Here is a 15,936-nt window from a genome sequence, read left to right on the forward strand (position 1 = left end):
CTCCAGTGGCTGAGGTACTTTATGAAAAGGTTGCTTTACAATCAAGTTTGGATCAACAGACAAATATCATTTTTAAACTTCGCAAAATGCTCATGTAATGCCATTTTGACTATACTAGCTCGTCCTGGTATAGTGGTCTTACGATACAACTGAAAAATAAGTTCCAAAATGCTCAAAACAAACTCATTAGATGAATATATGGGTGTGGATGTAGGTCTCTTTTGAAATCATCAGATTTTAATAAAATTGAATTGTTAGCGATTGAAAATAGAGTAACAATTTGTGTTTAAAAGGGTCCCATTGGAAAAAGTTATATATATAGCTGATTGAACTACGTACACGTGTCAGCCATCGGAGGTAATCGCTCTGTGCAATCTTGAAGCCTTCCTTTTTTCCAATCGCCTAGCTTTGATATGTGCGGGGATGAAATGGGTTATTAAAGGTAGTTGGCCCAGCTAAAGATTTGGTTGGATGAGGTTTGTCCTCTTGTCCAGCTGTTGCTAAGCCGTAAGGGGTGATCCTGAATTTATACTGACAAATTGGTGTTGGATCTTGGATGTGGTCTTGTCTCATCTATTGTTATGACAGCCAAGATGTTTCAGTATGAAGACTACCGGAATCCTGGTCTGTTTCAGTGTAAACGATTAGTCCGGCGATTATATTGTTGTATATTAATTTAAAGTAAGGTTCTTAGACTCTTCAAACAGTATTATTTCTATGAATCTGACATATAATCATTGAAATCTGGGACCAATAACAAATCCTACTCCCAGTTGCAATAAAATAAAAATATTTATTCTACCTTCTTTTTCTCTTTGCTTTTTATGCTACATATGCTTTTTAGGACTCAGAACTTTAATTTCGTTTGAACTGCTGTTTCATTTTTGGGGTCCAAATACTGAAAACATGCGTGGTTGCTTTTTTTAAAACCTGTTTGGTTGAGTTGCTTAGTTTTTCCACTTTTTTCTTGCATGTTTTGTATTTGTTATACCTATTTAAATATTGCTTGAACGGGGTTTATAAAAGTTATGGAATTCGGTAATATTCGATCAACAATGATATTATTCAATGAACATCTTGAGTTGTTTTATATTTTATTATTCTGTTAGAGGTTTATAGTTGATGGTCGAATGATCAAAATGTACGACTAAATGGACAGACACATAAGATTTCGGCCGAATTTGGGGAACCCGTTTAATTCAGGCAATGGGGTGTTCGGCATTTCTATGTACCAGCTTTCCTTATTTTTTGATATTTCTGTAAGAAAATGCACCACTAGAAACTGTTGTGTGCTACAATAACAAATTTGTAGAATTAAAATTATTATTTTAATTTTCATGAAAAGGAACGAGATCAGAAACTGTGTTCAAAAAACTATACCAGTAGGCGAGTAGTTCTCAAATACTTTTTGAGGTTTATGTGACATTCTCCTGAATTTGAAACATCTCTAAATGAAAAAAAGTATGTTAAAAAATCTAACGTTCTTACAGTAGACTAAAATAATGCACGTTCAATATCCTGGATTCTTCTTATCAGACTTACTGGTTGACGTCACATTTCGGAACAGGGCACCAATCCCGCACACCAGCTAAAACATGTGTTTGTTTACCATGATCGATTAATCGATGATCTATATCAATACAAAGGCTAGTCCACCTAAATGGCCGTCAACGAGTCTTTTGACGATTTTCTTAATATGGCAGACTCGTGACGTCCACCATCCCAGCAAAAAGTAGCAAGCGGTCCTTGCGCAGAGAATCCTCGCGGCCACAATTTTGAAATTATCTCCGTTATAAATTCAAATTTCTACGAAAATATTATTGCCTACTATTAAACACGTATTAAGTTATGTCAGTATGCCCAAAAAACATGTTAAGTTATCATAAAACACTTACAAGTGTCGATTGTTTATCGAGTATCCCGATATCGGTAAATCTGGGACAAATCTGACTGGTTGTGTACATGTATAATGGTATTCGTGACCCATAATATATTAATGTGAAAATAACAACTCTAATGACAGATTAAATCCAGTTCAGATCACTGTCGGATAAAAATTGAACAACTTTGTCATTATTATTCAACATCAATGCATATTATTACAGTATATCATTTCGCCCGTTGTTAAATGGTAGAGAGTTGTAGCGTTACAGGGATACATAAGAAATGTCAAAATAATAGAAAAAGTATCCCTGATCGCTCATTATTGTAGCTATACAAAGGCTTGCCTTGGTCACACTAACACTTGCGACGTTTCATCTTGTTATGTTGAGTATTTTCCTAAAAAATGCCAATCAATGTTTATATGCTTAAAGATCAAAATGTAGCACACAGGGGAATGACTTCAGAGGGCGCACGCGCATCTTTAGGTTTTGCAGTTATGTTATTCAAGATACTTATAAATAGAAATCACGCTTTACATGTATGTGAGTTTCATGTTTTATAAAACCTCGGAAACAATAAATAACTTTGCAGCTAAGTGTTTATTTAATATAGCATACTTATTAATTATAATTGTATGACCATGTATTTTTGCTTTTCATGTGTTCGGTATTTGTGCCCTCCATACTGGTTGAGAAGCAGTTTCCGACGGAAAGCAGTTTCCGACAAATCGCTTTTTCGCGTACCTTCCTTAGATCTTCATAAAGAAGGTACTGCAATTCAACTATATGGTAACTAGGCAATCAAAAGTTGAAATTCTTACCGAGACATGTAAGAAACTTTTTATTATTTAATGTTTAATGTTTATTTTTCATTTTGTACACAAACTTGCACGTGGGATGCGTGTGAACCTAATTTGCATATCTATTAATAGCTACAAGGTTTTCCTTAATTGACTTATACAAACGATGATCATTGTGTACATATTTGTGAACACTGGTGTCATGCTTGTTTCGCATCCACATTCACTTAAATGTATACAAACACAAGTTTCCATCAGAAATGAATAAAAAAAATCATTGATATTCAGTCTCTGCCTGATTTCGAGTATGAATTGAATGTCGTAAATTTTAAGGTTTAAATTTTTCGTAAATGCTGGAAAATTAAATAAAATTTCTCTTATTACAGTCTTATATTTAGTTTATTAAATAAACGGAAAATAAAAACACACAACAGGCACCTTAAATATGCCTCGCATTCAAATTGTCGGAAACTGCTTCTCATCACAAGCTAATCAGAACAATATAAGTACCCTCTTTGCGCCCCTATTAGATACACTATATGTGACGTCACACATGTAAGAAATATATCGACAATAGCAGCTTGAGCTGTAGTTATATAAAATGTGAACAATTTTAGTATAAATTTAAACATGTATAAATAATTCAATAAAAACGTTTTAAAACTGTCGGAAACTGCTTCTCAACCAGTAGCATAAATTTAAGGGTGAATTACTGTCTATAATGCACCAGTCAATTGTAACCACGGCTCCCCAGGTCCGGGGAATAGCGGGGATTTTGACTTTCGGTCCAGCCAACCCCGGGTAAAATCCCCGCCCTACAGGGACAAACTTATGGTAAAATCCCCACCAAATGCCCCCGCACCCAAGGGACCCTAGGTAAGGCCCATTCCCCGCTATATTTTGCGCGAAGACAAAACCACCGCATTCACCCGGCACTGCGGGGCTACCTGAAAGGTAAAAACATGGCCCATTTCCCCGGCTATACCCGGTATATCCCCGGAACTGTGGGGGCCGTGGTTGCAATTGACTGGTGCATAAAATGAACGATTTTCAACATAAAAATGATGAGATCGTGAATCTGTACTTTGACAGATTTTGCCACATTAACCAAAGATGTTTCATACGCAATTTTAACTTATTACAACAAAATCTCTCCAAAATAATTGTGAAAAACCTCAAAAAGGGTTCGGATTTGTGACCTTAGCCAGTATATGAAGGATTTACCATATCAAAAAAAATGTCCATGTGCAGTTATTTGAATTGTTACTGTTCCGTGTTTGTACAGATACATTTATAAATATATATATATCTTACTTGTATATTATAAGTCCACCTAAATGGCTGTCAACGAGTTTTGAAGATTTTTTTTTTACTATGGCAGACTCGTGACGTATACCATCCCAGCAAAAAGTAGCAAATGGTCCTTGCTCAGAGAATCCTTGCGGCCACAATTTTGAAATGATCTCCGTTATTAATTAAATTTCTAGGAAAATATTATTGACTACCATTAAACACATATTTATTATTTATGTCATTATGCAAAATAACAAACATGTTCAGATATCATTAATCACTTACATGTGTTGATTATTTATCAAGTATCCTGATATCTGGGACAAATCTGATAGGCAGTGTACATGTTTAAAATGGTATATAGAATATATTTGTGTGAAAATAACGACTCTACTGGTTGAGAAGCAGTTTCCGACAGTTTTTATACGTTTTTATTGAATTATTTATATGTGTTTAAATACCTACTAAAAATTTTCACATTTTAGATAACTTCAGCTGAAGCTGCTATTGTCGATATATTTTTCACATGTGTGACGTCACATTTAGTGTATCTAATAGGGGCGCAATGAGGGTACTTTCACTGTTCTGATTATCTTGTGATGAGAAGCAGTTTCCGACAAATATAATGCGGGGCAGATTTAAGGTGCCTATTGTGTGCTTTTATTATCGGTTTATTTAATATACTAAATATAAGACTGTAATAAGAGAAAAATTATTCAATTCTTCAGCATTTACGAAAAAATTTAAATCATTAAATTTACGAAAGTCAATTCATACTCGAAATCAGGCAGACACTGAATATCAATGATATTTTGATTCATTTCTGATAGAAACTTGTGTTTGTATACATTTAAGTGAATGTGGGTGCAAAACAAGCACGACAACAGTGTTCACAAATATGTACACAATGATCATCGTTTGTATAAGTCAATTAAGGAAAACCTTCAAGCTTTTCATAGATATGCAAATTAGGTTCACACGCTGCGTGTGCCGATCCCCCACATGCAAGTTTGTGTACAAAATGAAAAATAAACATTAAATAATGATAAAAGTTACTTTATATATAATACGTGTCTCGGTAAGAATTTCAACTTTTGATTGCCTATTTACCATATAGTTGAATTGCAGTACCTTCTTTATGAAGATCTAAAGAAATTACACGAAAAAGCGATTTGTCGGAAACTGCTTTCCATCAGAAACTGCTTCTTAACCAGTAATGACAAATTCAATCCAGTTTAGATCACTGTCAGGTATATATCGAACAATTTTGTCATTATTATTCAACATTAATGCATACTATTACTATATATTCTTTCGCCCAGTGTTAAATGGTAGAGAGTTGTAGCGTTACATGGATACATATTTCGTATGAAATGTCAAATGTATAAATTATATATAAATTATAATGTTGATTCCAAAATGAGTTGAAAAATCTCATCTGTCCTTTTCACCCACTGGTACTTTAGATATCAGACAGAGTTATATTTTACAGAATACCTTAAAATATAGGACCTGTTTAAGTGTTACATAAAAAATGAAAAAAATCAAATTTTTTTTTCCAATTTCTTGCTAAAAGTTGTAAAATTGTCCAAAATTCTTCTGTCCAAATATTTATTTTATAAATATATTGTTCATGTGTTACACATTTCCATCACAAAAACATGTACACAACCAGGATGTAGTCAGCAAATTTCAACTTTTCTTGTGCTTAAATTTAAAGCATTTAATACCCTAGGGTCACGCTTGTTATTGTAATTCGGTCAATGCCGTTGTTTAAACACTTGTAAACCTAATTACCACATTTCAGTTGTATTTTTTCAGGCACAACAACTTATAATGATGGGGAGGGGAGAACTGGTATTGTCTCTGAGGCTACGAGGAGAAAGACCCTGATTCTGTGATAGCCCTGAAGGCTTTATGATGTGAGATGCATACACTCTAACATGTAGCTTTGATTTTAATTAAATATAAAAGCAAATTAATGCTACTCAATAGCTTTCTTTACCAACTGTCAGCTCTCTAAGATCTTGAATGGCTGTGCACCAGCTTTCATCAGCAGGAATATGGCACACTGATACTGCTTACATCCAGCACCCAGGGACCAAATCCTCGACACATGTATCCTTATAAAAATGCCAGAGTAACTGACAGAAAATAGCGTAAACATTTCATTAAGATTGTTTGGAGACATTATGACAAGTATTTTCCTGTTTCCTTCAGCACTTAAACATTAACAGTCTGAGATTCTTTTAATAACAACAATAGTGAAATGTGTGCCTTGATAATATGAATGTATACTTTGAAAGAAAAATTAAAGGACCACCTTTTCAAGGCAATGAAGATAAAAAGTTTGAATTTTGTCGATTAGCAAGTTTCAAAGAATGGCCGACAGAGAGTCCTGTATTTGCCATAAGGCTTTCGAAAGCAGGATTTTACCACACCGGGTTGCAGGATGAGGTGACATGTTATCTGTGTGGGATCAAACGCTCTGAATGGCAGGAGAGCGATAACCCTGTGGATATACACAGGACTCTGAGCCCTGACTGTGCCTTCTTTGAGGAAAGTGATGAACAAAATGTTCCTTTTGGCATAGAGAGTGCGAATGGGGAATCAGAATACATCCAACGGCTAAATAGTGTTATTGAAGATTGTACAGATGCAATAGATGATGAGAATGTTAATGAAAGGTTAGATGAAAATACAGCAGTAAGTATTGATGCTGAAGTGTTACGTGATGAAACAGATCTTGAAACACACAGTTTACCGACAAGATTAGGTTCTGATGTAAAGGTTGGTGCAAGTAATGAAAACAGAACTTTACCCAACAGTGTTAGTGACAATGCTATTGTTTTGAGAACTGTTGCTGGTTCAGAAAATGTTCTAAGAAGCGGTTCAAGTGGACATATAAGTGATGGAAGACCAAGCGCCCATACTACCAATGTCGCAGATTGTGTCTCTGAACCAGCTTCACAAAGGTCAAAGAAGGAGAAACATAGCAAGAAGACAAGCAAAAAAGACAAGAAGGAATCAAGACTTTCACCAGGAAGGCAAACTGGGTCTGGTTCACTCTCATTGCCAGGAGTAAGCGCTAGAAGGGGCCAGGACATTCCACCTCCTACAGGTGCCAGTATTGGTCCTCTAAGGTTTGAAAGGAACAGACTAGAGACTTTCCGCACATGGCCCAGCAATGCCTTTGTATCTGCCTCTGACCTGGCAAAGCATGGCTTCTATTACACTGGGACTGCTGACAGGGCACAGTGTGTTTTCTGTAAAGGGATTCTACGGAACTGGGAAGAAGGTGACAGGCCTCATATAGAGCACAGGAAACATTTTCCCCGATGTCCTCTTGTCCTTGGACTGAAGGTTGGTAATGTGCCTCTACCTCTGGACCTCAGCTCTCCGCCTGGTGGCTCTCTCACAAACAGAAGTATGAATAATGTTACAGATGCGTTGAGCAGACTGAAAAACCAGGGAGAGAGTCTGGGTATTGTCACAGACCGGCCAAAGCACCCGCAGTATGCCATTGAGGCCCAGCGTCTTGCCTCCTTCCAGAGCTGGCTCCCATACAAACACCAGACACCACAGCAGCTGGCTGAGGCAGGCTTCTGGTATGCAGGTAAGTTTATTAAGACTGTACAGATTAATAGAACCTTGTTTTATCACAGACCAAATTTATTTTCATTTTGCATAAAAACTGTATGCATGCATATGCAGAGTGCTATTTTACTAAAAGACAGCAGAACCAGCTATTCAAATGAGGTGTTTTGTTATTGATTTAAATACTATACAGTAAATTCAGTAATATTCTTTCAATAAATATATGTTTTGTTTTGCTCAAATTTCGAATAAGAATCATAAAATAAGGAGCATGTTGTTCTGATATTTGGATAGGTTTCAATGACAATGTGAAGTGCTTTTTCTGTGATGGCGGACTGCGTAACTGGGACCCAAAAGACGATCCATGGAGGGAGCATGCCCGCTGGTTCCCGCGCTGCCCCTTCGTCATTCAGGTCAAAGGTCAGGAGTTTGTGGCCCGGGTTGTCCAGGAAAATGGTGGCGAGTGGGAACCACCTGCAAATCAACAGATGGTATGCTTCAATAGAGTCATAGTTCAGTCAATGATTTAAGTTTTCTCATGAACTCATTATATATTGAAATTGCCTATGATTGTCCACAGAAAACACTTTGAAGATTGGCAGTTTAATATGGGATCAACAATTCATTTTATATATATGAATTATTACATAATAAACTCAGCACACCAAATAGATGTCTGACTATATATTCTCACTTAATAGACTACCATATGTATAAAAAGGATTATTTGTACAAACATGATTTCAATTATTAAATGCTTTAAAAACTGTTACATGTCAGAAAGATATACTTTTGATTTATTATGTATTTAATTTTAACTTTAATTTTTCATTGATTCTTATTCTATCAGATGCTGGTAGGTTTTTTAATGCCTAGTCATGTGTGTTTTCCAGGACAATGAAGGTGCTGATGGAACCGAGCATATTGGAGGTATGTTGCTTTATTTCTAGCTTGATCGTTTTTTAACACAAAAGTTGAGGATTTCCCACATCCTGAGTGTCACAAATGGTGGAGTCATGTGAAAAACTGCTCAAAATCTGCTCAAAATCTTTGCATATAAGCTAAGGGTACATACACATTTGACCAATGACACGGTGACGATCTGCCCTATAAACAAATGTGTGACAAACATTGTAAGATTATTTTGGTTTCATATATTGGTATTATACATATTTACTTGAAAGTTTTCTATGAAAATTAACTTTGTCTAATTTCTTCAATCTTAGAATTTGTTTCCAAATATATCGTAACTCAGTGATAATGATCTGAAAAGGGATCGTACAATACGTTAATTGATAAGGGGTCCCAATATTATCAGCAAGGCCAAATGGCCATATTTCTGGGTTTAGTAGTTTAGGAATTATATCTCTTAGTGAAATAATTTTGAACAAGCTTCAACATCTGTCAGATTGTAATTTTTGATCTATGTGTGTATGCTCCTCCAAATTATCTATGTCTTCAAATGTCTTTCGTGACATGGTTTGATTTAAAGATTGATCACATTTTGTTTATGTGTTCATGCTGTATGAATGCAGGAGGGCACATTAGCAAATTCCGGAAATTCTTGGGAAATTTGGAAGCCTGCCCTTCAGCATTTATACAGCATGAACTTACTGAAACAAGTGATCAATTCTTATATTTACATTTCAATTCATCACACTTAAAGTTTGTATTTTCTCAACACCTGAGTAAATATTGTTAAAGAAAGAAAAGCATTAATAATATTTTGCGTGTGTAAAAGGACAGCTGATGAATGTAACTTTGTATTTCATCGGTTAAATGACTTCCCATCAGAGCACTTTATTGAAACAAACAATGACATAAACATAAATGCAGATCTTTTGAGTTGAACAATAGACCACCATGTATTCTTTAAACAAAAGACTATGGGAACACAGACCAAATTTCCACACTATCAAGCCAAAATTAACACCATTTTCAGTCAAATGACTAGTCTATGTTTGTTACATTGTCCTAAGGTGCGTACCAGATTGAGGAACGTGAAGTGAGGGCACGGATGGACAGCCCATATGTACGCAAGATAGAGGGACTTGTCAGTCGAGACATCATCATGACCACCATCAGGAAACGGCTCATGGAAACTGGTAAATTAATGTGTTTTTAGTTTGAATCTGCCTCATTTTGCACTTAATTTATTTCCTGATATAAGTGGAATGTATATGTTAAATAATTATGTTTATATTAGACATCAAAGCCAATTTCCTTGGATATTATTTGCTATTGCATACATGTAATTTTGTCAGGGTGAGTTATTGAGGATATGATGGTGTAGTGATGATGTAGAGATGTAGATGTCCATCTCACACTCAAGAGGCTGTGGTTTTGTGAGTCCCTTGGAGCACTCGACCTCTCAGCCAGGAAAAACACTCAAACTTCATTTATGATTATAAGCTGTAGCTGTCTTCACAATTATAAAGCTCAATAGTTAAAACTAATCTTATAATATAGTTTTAGAGTTCATTGCTAGAAAAACACTTTGACATGAACATTGTATTTACAGGTGATGACTTTCCATCAGGAACAGCTTTGCTAGAGGCAGCTTTTGCGATGGAGGCAGAGCAGGCTAGCCAGTCACAGAATCCACTGTCTTCCAATAATGTTAAAACCACTATGAACTCCCAGAATCCTTCTTACTCCCAGCATGCAACAGGCTCCCAGAATGCACCAGCTGAAGTGACAGGTTCCCAGTCCAAAGGTGAATTGCAACCTCCAGCTTCAAGTGGAGCTGATGTCAGCTCTTCGGACATGCCTTCAACCATACCCCAAGCACAAGAGGCTGCCGATAGTCATGGTATGAGCCAGTAATTAGCAGATTTTACATGTGCTTTGTAAGCGAGGTAATGTCATAGCGTCAATGATTATGGTAGTTTTGTTTTTATATGTGAAAACTTGTTGGACATGACTTCAAAATTATTAAATAACTATATTACCATGACACTTGTCCATGTTTAGCGGTTTGATATCTCATATTTGCAGGTGACCTTGCCAAAGAGAACCAGGAGCTGAAGGAGCAGCGTCTGTGTAAGATCTGCATGGTTTCTGATGCCAATGTCGTGTTCCTGCCCTGTGGCCACCTTGTGTCTTGTGCTGCCTGTGCCCCAGCTCTGCAACTGTGTCCTATCTGCAGGGCAACAATACGAGGAACTGTCCGCACTTACATTGCATAGTGTCTTGAGCCTGTGGCCCAGCTCTGCAACTGTGTCTTCTCTGCAAGCAACAATACGAGGAACCGTCCGCACTTACGTTGCATAGTGTCTTCAGCCTGTGACCCAGCTTTGCAACTGTGTCATATATTCAGGACTTTGATATGAGGAGCTGTCAACACTAACATTGAATAGTGTCTTGACCTGCCTATTGTAGCCCAGCTCTTCAACACTGTCATATTTGCAGGGCCACTATGTTGGGTATGGTTTGCCATGTGGCAGGGTGTTATCTATACTCATAAAAGTGTTTCTGTCCATGTGCTAAAACCATTTCATTTTGTCTCTTTGTATATATATATTTTACTTAATAGTGCTCCATTCTGTTGTTTATGTATTTTGTTTATTTGTCTGTTTCATTACTGAATGTGACATTTTTAATTCAAAATCATTTGACTGCTATTTTTAGTAAAGTTTTACCAAATTATGCATTGCAAGTTTTTTTTGCATTAACATTAATTGCATTTAGGTTGTAACATGTACATGTATTGTTAATGTTTCTTTTATAAGATATTACGCAATACTATTTTAAAATTTATGGCACAAGGGGTGTTGATTTGCTTTTTTTCTGTGATAAGCCTTTTGCTTCTATATGATTAGTTTATACTTATAATTTTACAACGATTGTGAAACAAGTTATTTCAACTTAAATTAATCACTCTCATTGTCACAATATTACATGAGAGTGTGGTCTTGTGTTGTGGGGGAACCGAAGTACCCGGAGAAAACCCACTTGTCTGGCTTGTATGATTAGTTTTAGGTAAAGGTGTTATGATATTATTACATTTTTATTTTGTATAAATTGCTTAAAAGGCAGAATTGTATAAAATATGGAATTAATTATGCTCCTAATTCATACATTTGTTAGAGTTATATTTGTACATGTATGTTTTTTGCTTTGATGTTCAATATCACTTTGTTCAGATTGATAGTCATTATTCTGTGTTTTACCTTTTTAAGTTCTTGCCCATTAAACTCTATAGTTTATTGACAATTTTTGGAATGATTTTAGATATTAGAACTATTTGCATGACTTTTATACCATGTTTATGGTGGATCATGTTGGTGATTTAGTTTTCAATGTATTATGCACACCCTGATATTGCTTGTCTTTAATGGTGCAGTGCATCAGGTGAATAGTTTATTTATAAATTAATGAGTATGTCTCCCCTTCTACAGAAGAAAGACTCATTGTTTTAGGCATTGTTGTCTGTCCATCTGTATGTCTGTAACAATTCCTTGTCACACAAATCTCCAGAAGTATGTCTGATGAAAGGTTTACAAGAATATTTTTCAGCATGTGAAGTTATGCACCTGTGGCTCTGTCTGTGGTGAAGCCCAGTAAAGTTATGGGCTTTAAGTGAGGCTAAACTACCACGGTATTATTAAGGGCCTCAGGAATGAAGTTTGTGTTGTGCATATATTGATGAAATTATTTCAGTTATTTATGCTTAGGGCTATTCCATTTAAACATATAACACCCGGGGGGAAAGCACTTATAAATTATGCCACCCCCCTACAGAAGCAAATTTATCCTTGTGGGTTCAAATTAGCATAAAAAAACCCACCAATATACTATTTAGATAATTGCCTTTCCCCCGGGTTGATGTTTTACTGGAATTGGATATGCAGTTTCAGTAGCAGCATACATTTAAGGACTTAAGCTTCATGGTATTCTGTGTGTACAGTAGTCCTGCCAACAAAGGGATACTATGGGGGATATACTTTATATGCTTAGTTTCTTTTCTTCGTGAACCTGACTGTGGTGCAGTTCACTCTATTTGTATTGAACAAACTATACCAGCAATTTTCAATAATAAAATCTGTATTGATTCTATATGTGAAGTAATGAAACATAGAATGTAATGCACATCTTTTATTTGTGGACCAGGCTGTTGTATTTATTTTTTTTAATGTAATTACCTCATTTCAAAGTGTTCATAGAAAGTTACTTTTAATTTTGTTAAAAAACGAAGATGAGGCATTAGATTTGCGAATGATGGAAGATTGCATTGTGACCCTATGTTATTTGTTAGTTTATGTATGTATAATTTTGTGATTTGGTGTTATAATATGGATCACGCATTGTGACCTTATGTTATTTGTTAGTTTATGTATGTATAATTTTGTGATTTGGTGTTATAATATGGATCACGCATTGTGACCCTATGTTATTTGTTAGTTTATGTATGTATAATTTTGTGATTTGGTGTTATAATATGGATCACGCATTGTGACCCTATGTTATTTGTTAGTTTATGTATGTATAATTTTGTGATTTGGTGTTATAATATTGATCATGATTTCTGTAGGTAGATTGCTACACTCACCAGTGCAATACCCTGATTTGCATAGAATCTCTTGTAGTTTGATATTTTGTCTTTATGTCTAAAACAGTGTACAGTAAAGATAGAGTTGTTGCTGATAGTTTACTAGTCATATACCAAAAACAGGCCTGTGCCTAAATTCCGGCCACCCCGTCTAGAGGGCTGAAGCCAATATTTACCAACAGAGAGAGTATGTCAAAACATGTTTATATATCCTCCAACACCCTTGTTGTATGATGTTATTTAACATTGATAACACTTTGTTAACATGATGCTATAAAAATACATCACAAGGGGAAAGGTGATAGCAGGCCCATGCAGAATTTGTGGATACAGTTTTGATAAAAATTTGCAGTATTGTGTTAGAATCATGTTTATATACCGGTAGTATTTTATTTGTAATGATAACATTGTTTTTGTTGTTTTTATTTAAATGGTTGGAAATTGGTCCATATTTATAATTTAGTTACACTGAAACAGAAAATCATTGACTTATCTGGCGACTCATATTATACAAAATTTCAATTTTTAGGTACAATTTTGTTTTCATCTTGGTACGCAGACTGGTTGGTAAACATTGAGGTAAAAAGATAGTATATGTCAAATTTTCAAGAAGTCCTTTTAAAATAAAGAAATAAAGTGAACAAAATACACTAAAAATGGCTGGATTTAGGAACTCGACCATGCAGTTTTATGCTAATAAGCCCATGTACCCATTTGAAATTGGTTTATTGTAATCTGTTTTCCATATAACCAATAAAACAATCAAAATCCTGTATTGTCTTTTATTGTGTGTACACAGCATCAACTCACAACTAATTGTCAAGTTTGTTGCAAGTGGCATTTATTAGTTTCCGATGATTAAATTTATAAATGCAGATAATAATATTATAAGAAAATTTAGAAGTGTTCGAATCCATTTTCTTCTCATCATCCTTGTCAATCTTAGCTTACAAATCAGTTTTATTCCATGAAATTGCAAGTGCTTTCTCGAAATCAAGTATAGCAATAGAAGGCTAAGGGTGTCTGGTAATAATAATGATTGTCATGATTTAACTAAATGTTGATGTTCAGAATCTAGGGAATGCATGAAAATGGTTCTTTCATTAGTGTATTCTTTAAAAAAAATCCAGGACTTTCCTCCTTGTCTCTACCAGTCCCACCCCATAAAACATATTGAAATAAAACTAATCAAAGACTTTCACATGTCAACACACGTGTACAATTCAAAATGATTTAGATACATCCCTGGATGAGTATGGCTATGCCACTGATGTTCATAATCATGTTAATGATGATGATGAAATACATTTACCCTAGTCAGGAATGGTTGTTGACATGCAAGATTACATTGTTATAATTATGTAAAAATGCAAGATTACATTATTATAATTATGTAAAAATGCAAGATTACATTATTATAATTATGTAAAAATGTTGTCTACAGAAGCATTTTTAGCTCTACTGGCTAAAGGCCAGAACGTCATATGTGTATCCGTGCGTCTGTAAACAATTGCTTGTAAACATGATACAGTCTTCAGTTTTGATTGTATCTCTATGAAACTTGTACAATATTTAGATATGCATCAGAGCTCAATTACTTTCGAAAACCAGCCAGATCCGCCAATGCATGTCTAGATTATGGAAGTATAAAAAAATGTAAGTCTATTTTTAGCCAAGTCTACATGAGCGAAGTCTATTTTAAGCCAAGTATACATGTAAAGTCAAGTCTACGATTAAAGGGAGACAACTTGTTTTTGGTTGTGCAGTTGAATTTGTGTCGTACTCTCCCTTGTTCTTGTTGAAAGGCCAAAGGCCATTTTTAGCTCTATTGGCCAAAGTGTCTGTCATTAATCTAAACACAATTGCTTTGTATGTATGTATGTATTTCTTTAGACCTTGCGATCAAGGATAACCCGTGAAAGTGCAAGCACTTATTTCCAACGGGGTCCTTTGTTTTTTTTTGCTGAAGGGACAGCACGCTGAAGAGACAGTGGTGGGATACAAGGAAGTCCGGGTGCGAGACCCTAGCTCTTTTTCGAAGAGACCCCTTGGTTCTTTTACGTGCTCGGTGTAAAGCACCGATACACGGGGTACAACTTTCCTGGGTTAAACCAGTACTGAGTACACCACTTTTCCAAGCACTACCCTTTAAATGCCAAGCGCCAGGCAAGGGAGCTACTTGTACCAACTTTTAACGTCTTTTGGTATGACGCGGCCAGGGATCGAACCCACGACCTCCCGCTCCGTAAGCGGACGCTTATCCACTAGGCCACGGAGACGGTATGTTTTCATTCGGGCTTTGGAGTCATTACTGGCCACGCCCCCGGGTTCATAGGTTTGGTATACTTAAATTGGGAAATGCTTGAAAATCTTTTGTGTGTTCGCACATCCATCTAAACACAAATTATGCCCCTTGGGTCATTACTGGTCATCCCCCAGGGTTCACAGGTTTGGTATACTTCAATTGGGAATGTTTGAAAATCTTCTGTCTGAAACAGCTATACAAGCATAATTTAGTGGTCCGCTACCATAGTTGTTCAAATTATGCCCTTGGGATCAAAACTGGCACTGCCCCGGGCAATATCTTCTTATTTAAAACCACAAGGCTCATACCTTTGATATTTGTTGTGGAGCATCATATGATGACCGTCTAGCAAAACAGTTAAAATTATGCCACTGTGTCCAAAGCTGGCCCAACCCTTCATGATGATGATGATGATGATGATGATGATGATGATGATGATGAGTATATCTTGATGACTAATGACCCTGATAACGTCAAATTAATTCGTGAATAAAATTTAGTTATGTA

At 35.8% G+C, this 15,936-nt stretch overlaps 1 protein-coding gene across 2 annotated transcripts; it reads left to right on the plus strand.

Annotated features, from left to right (window-relative positions):
* Nucleotides 1-1,305: 1,305 nt before the first annotated feature.
* On the plus strand, nt 1,306-13,889 carry LOC128238922 (baculoviral IAP repeat-containing protein 7-A-like). Of its 2 annotated transcripts, none has more exons than XM_052955254.1 (7): nt 1,306-1,461; nt 5,798-7,592; nt 7,868-8,064; nt 8,467-8,503; nt 9,553-9,678; nt 10,095-10,385; nt 10,571-13,889. In XM_052955254.1, exons 2-7 carry the CDS (start codon nt 6,263-6,265, stop codon nt 10,759-10,761), a joined length of 2,172 nt encoding a protein of 723 aa, XP_052811214.1. In that variant the 5' UTR covers nt 1,306-1,461; nt 5,798-6,262; the 3' UTR covers nt 10,762-13,889. The 2 variants fall into 2 exon arrangements, with proteins under 2 accessions (XP_052811214.1, XP_052811215.1); XM_052955255.1 differs by having other exon boundaries at nt 1,323-1,382.
* The last annotated feature ends 2,047 nt before the right edge of the window (nt 13,890-15,936 follow it).

This window comes from Mya arenaria, chromosome 6, assembly GCF_026914265.1.
Source record: "Mya arenaria isolate MELC-2E11 chromosome 6, ASM2691426v1".
NCBI classification, from domain to species: Eukaryota; Metazoa; Mollusca; class Bivalvia; order Myida; family Myidae; genus Mya; species Mya arenaria.

Bases quoted from the DNA above. Each gene is read 5' to 3' on its own strand.
- LOC128238922 (XM_052955254.1), top strand. From the start codon at position 6,263: ATGAATGTATACTTTGAAAGAAAAATTAAAGGACCACCTTTTCAAGGC. The intron at 7,593-7,867 runs GTAAGTTTATTA...ATATTTGGATAG, and splicing joins GGCAGGCTTCTGGTATGCAG to GTTTCAATGACAATGTGAAG. The intron at 10,386-10,570 runs GTATGAGCCAGT...TCATATTTGCAG, and splicing joins AGAGGCTGCCGATAGTCATG to GTGACCTTGCCAAAGAGAAC.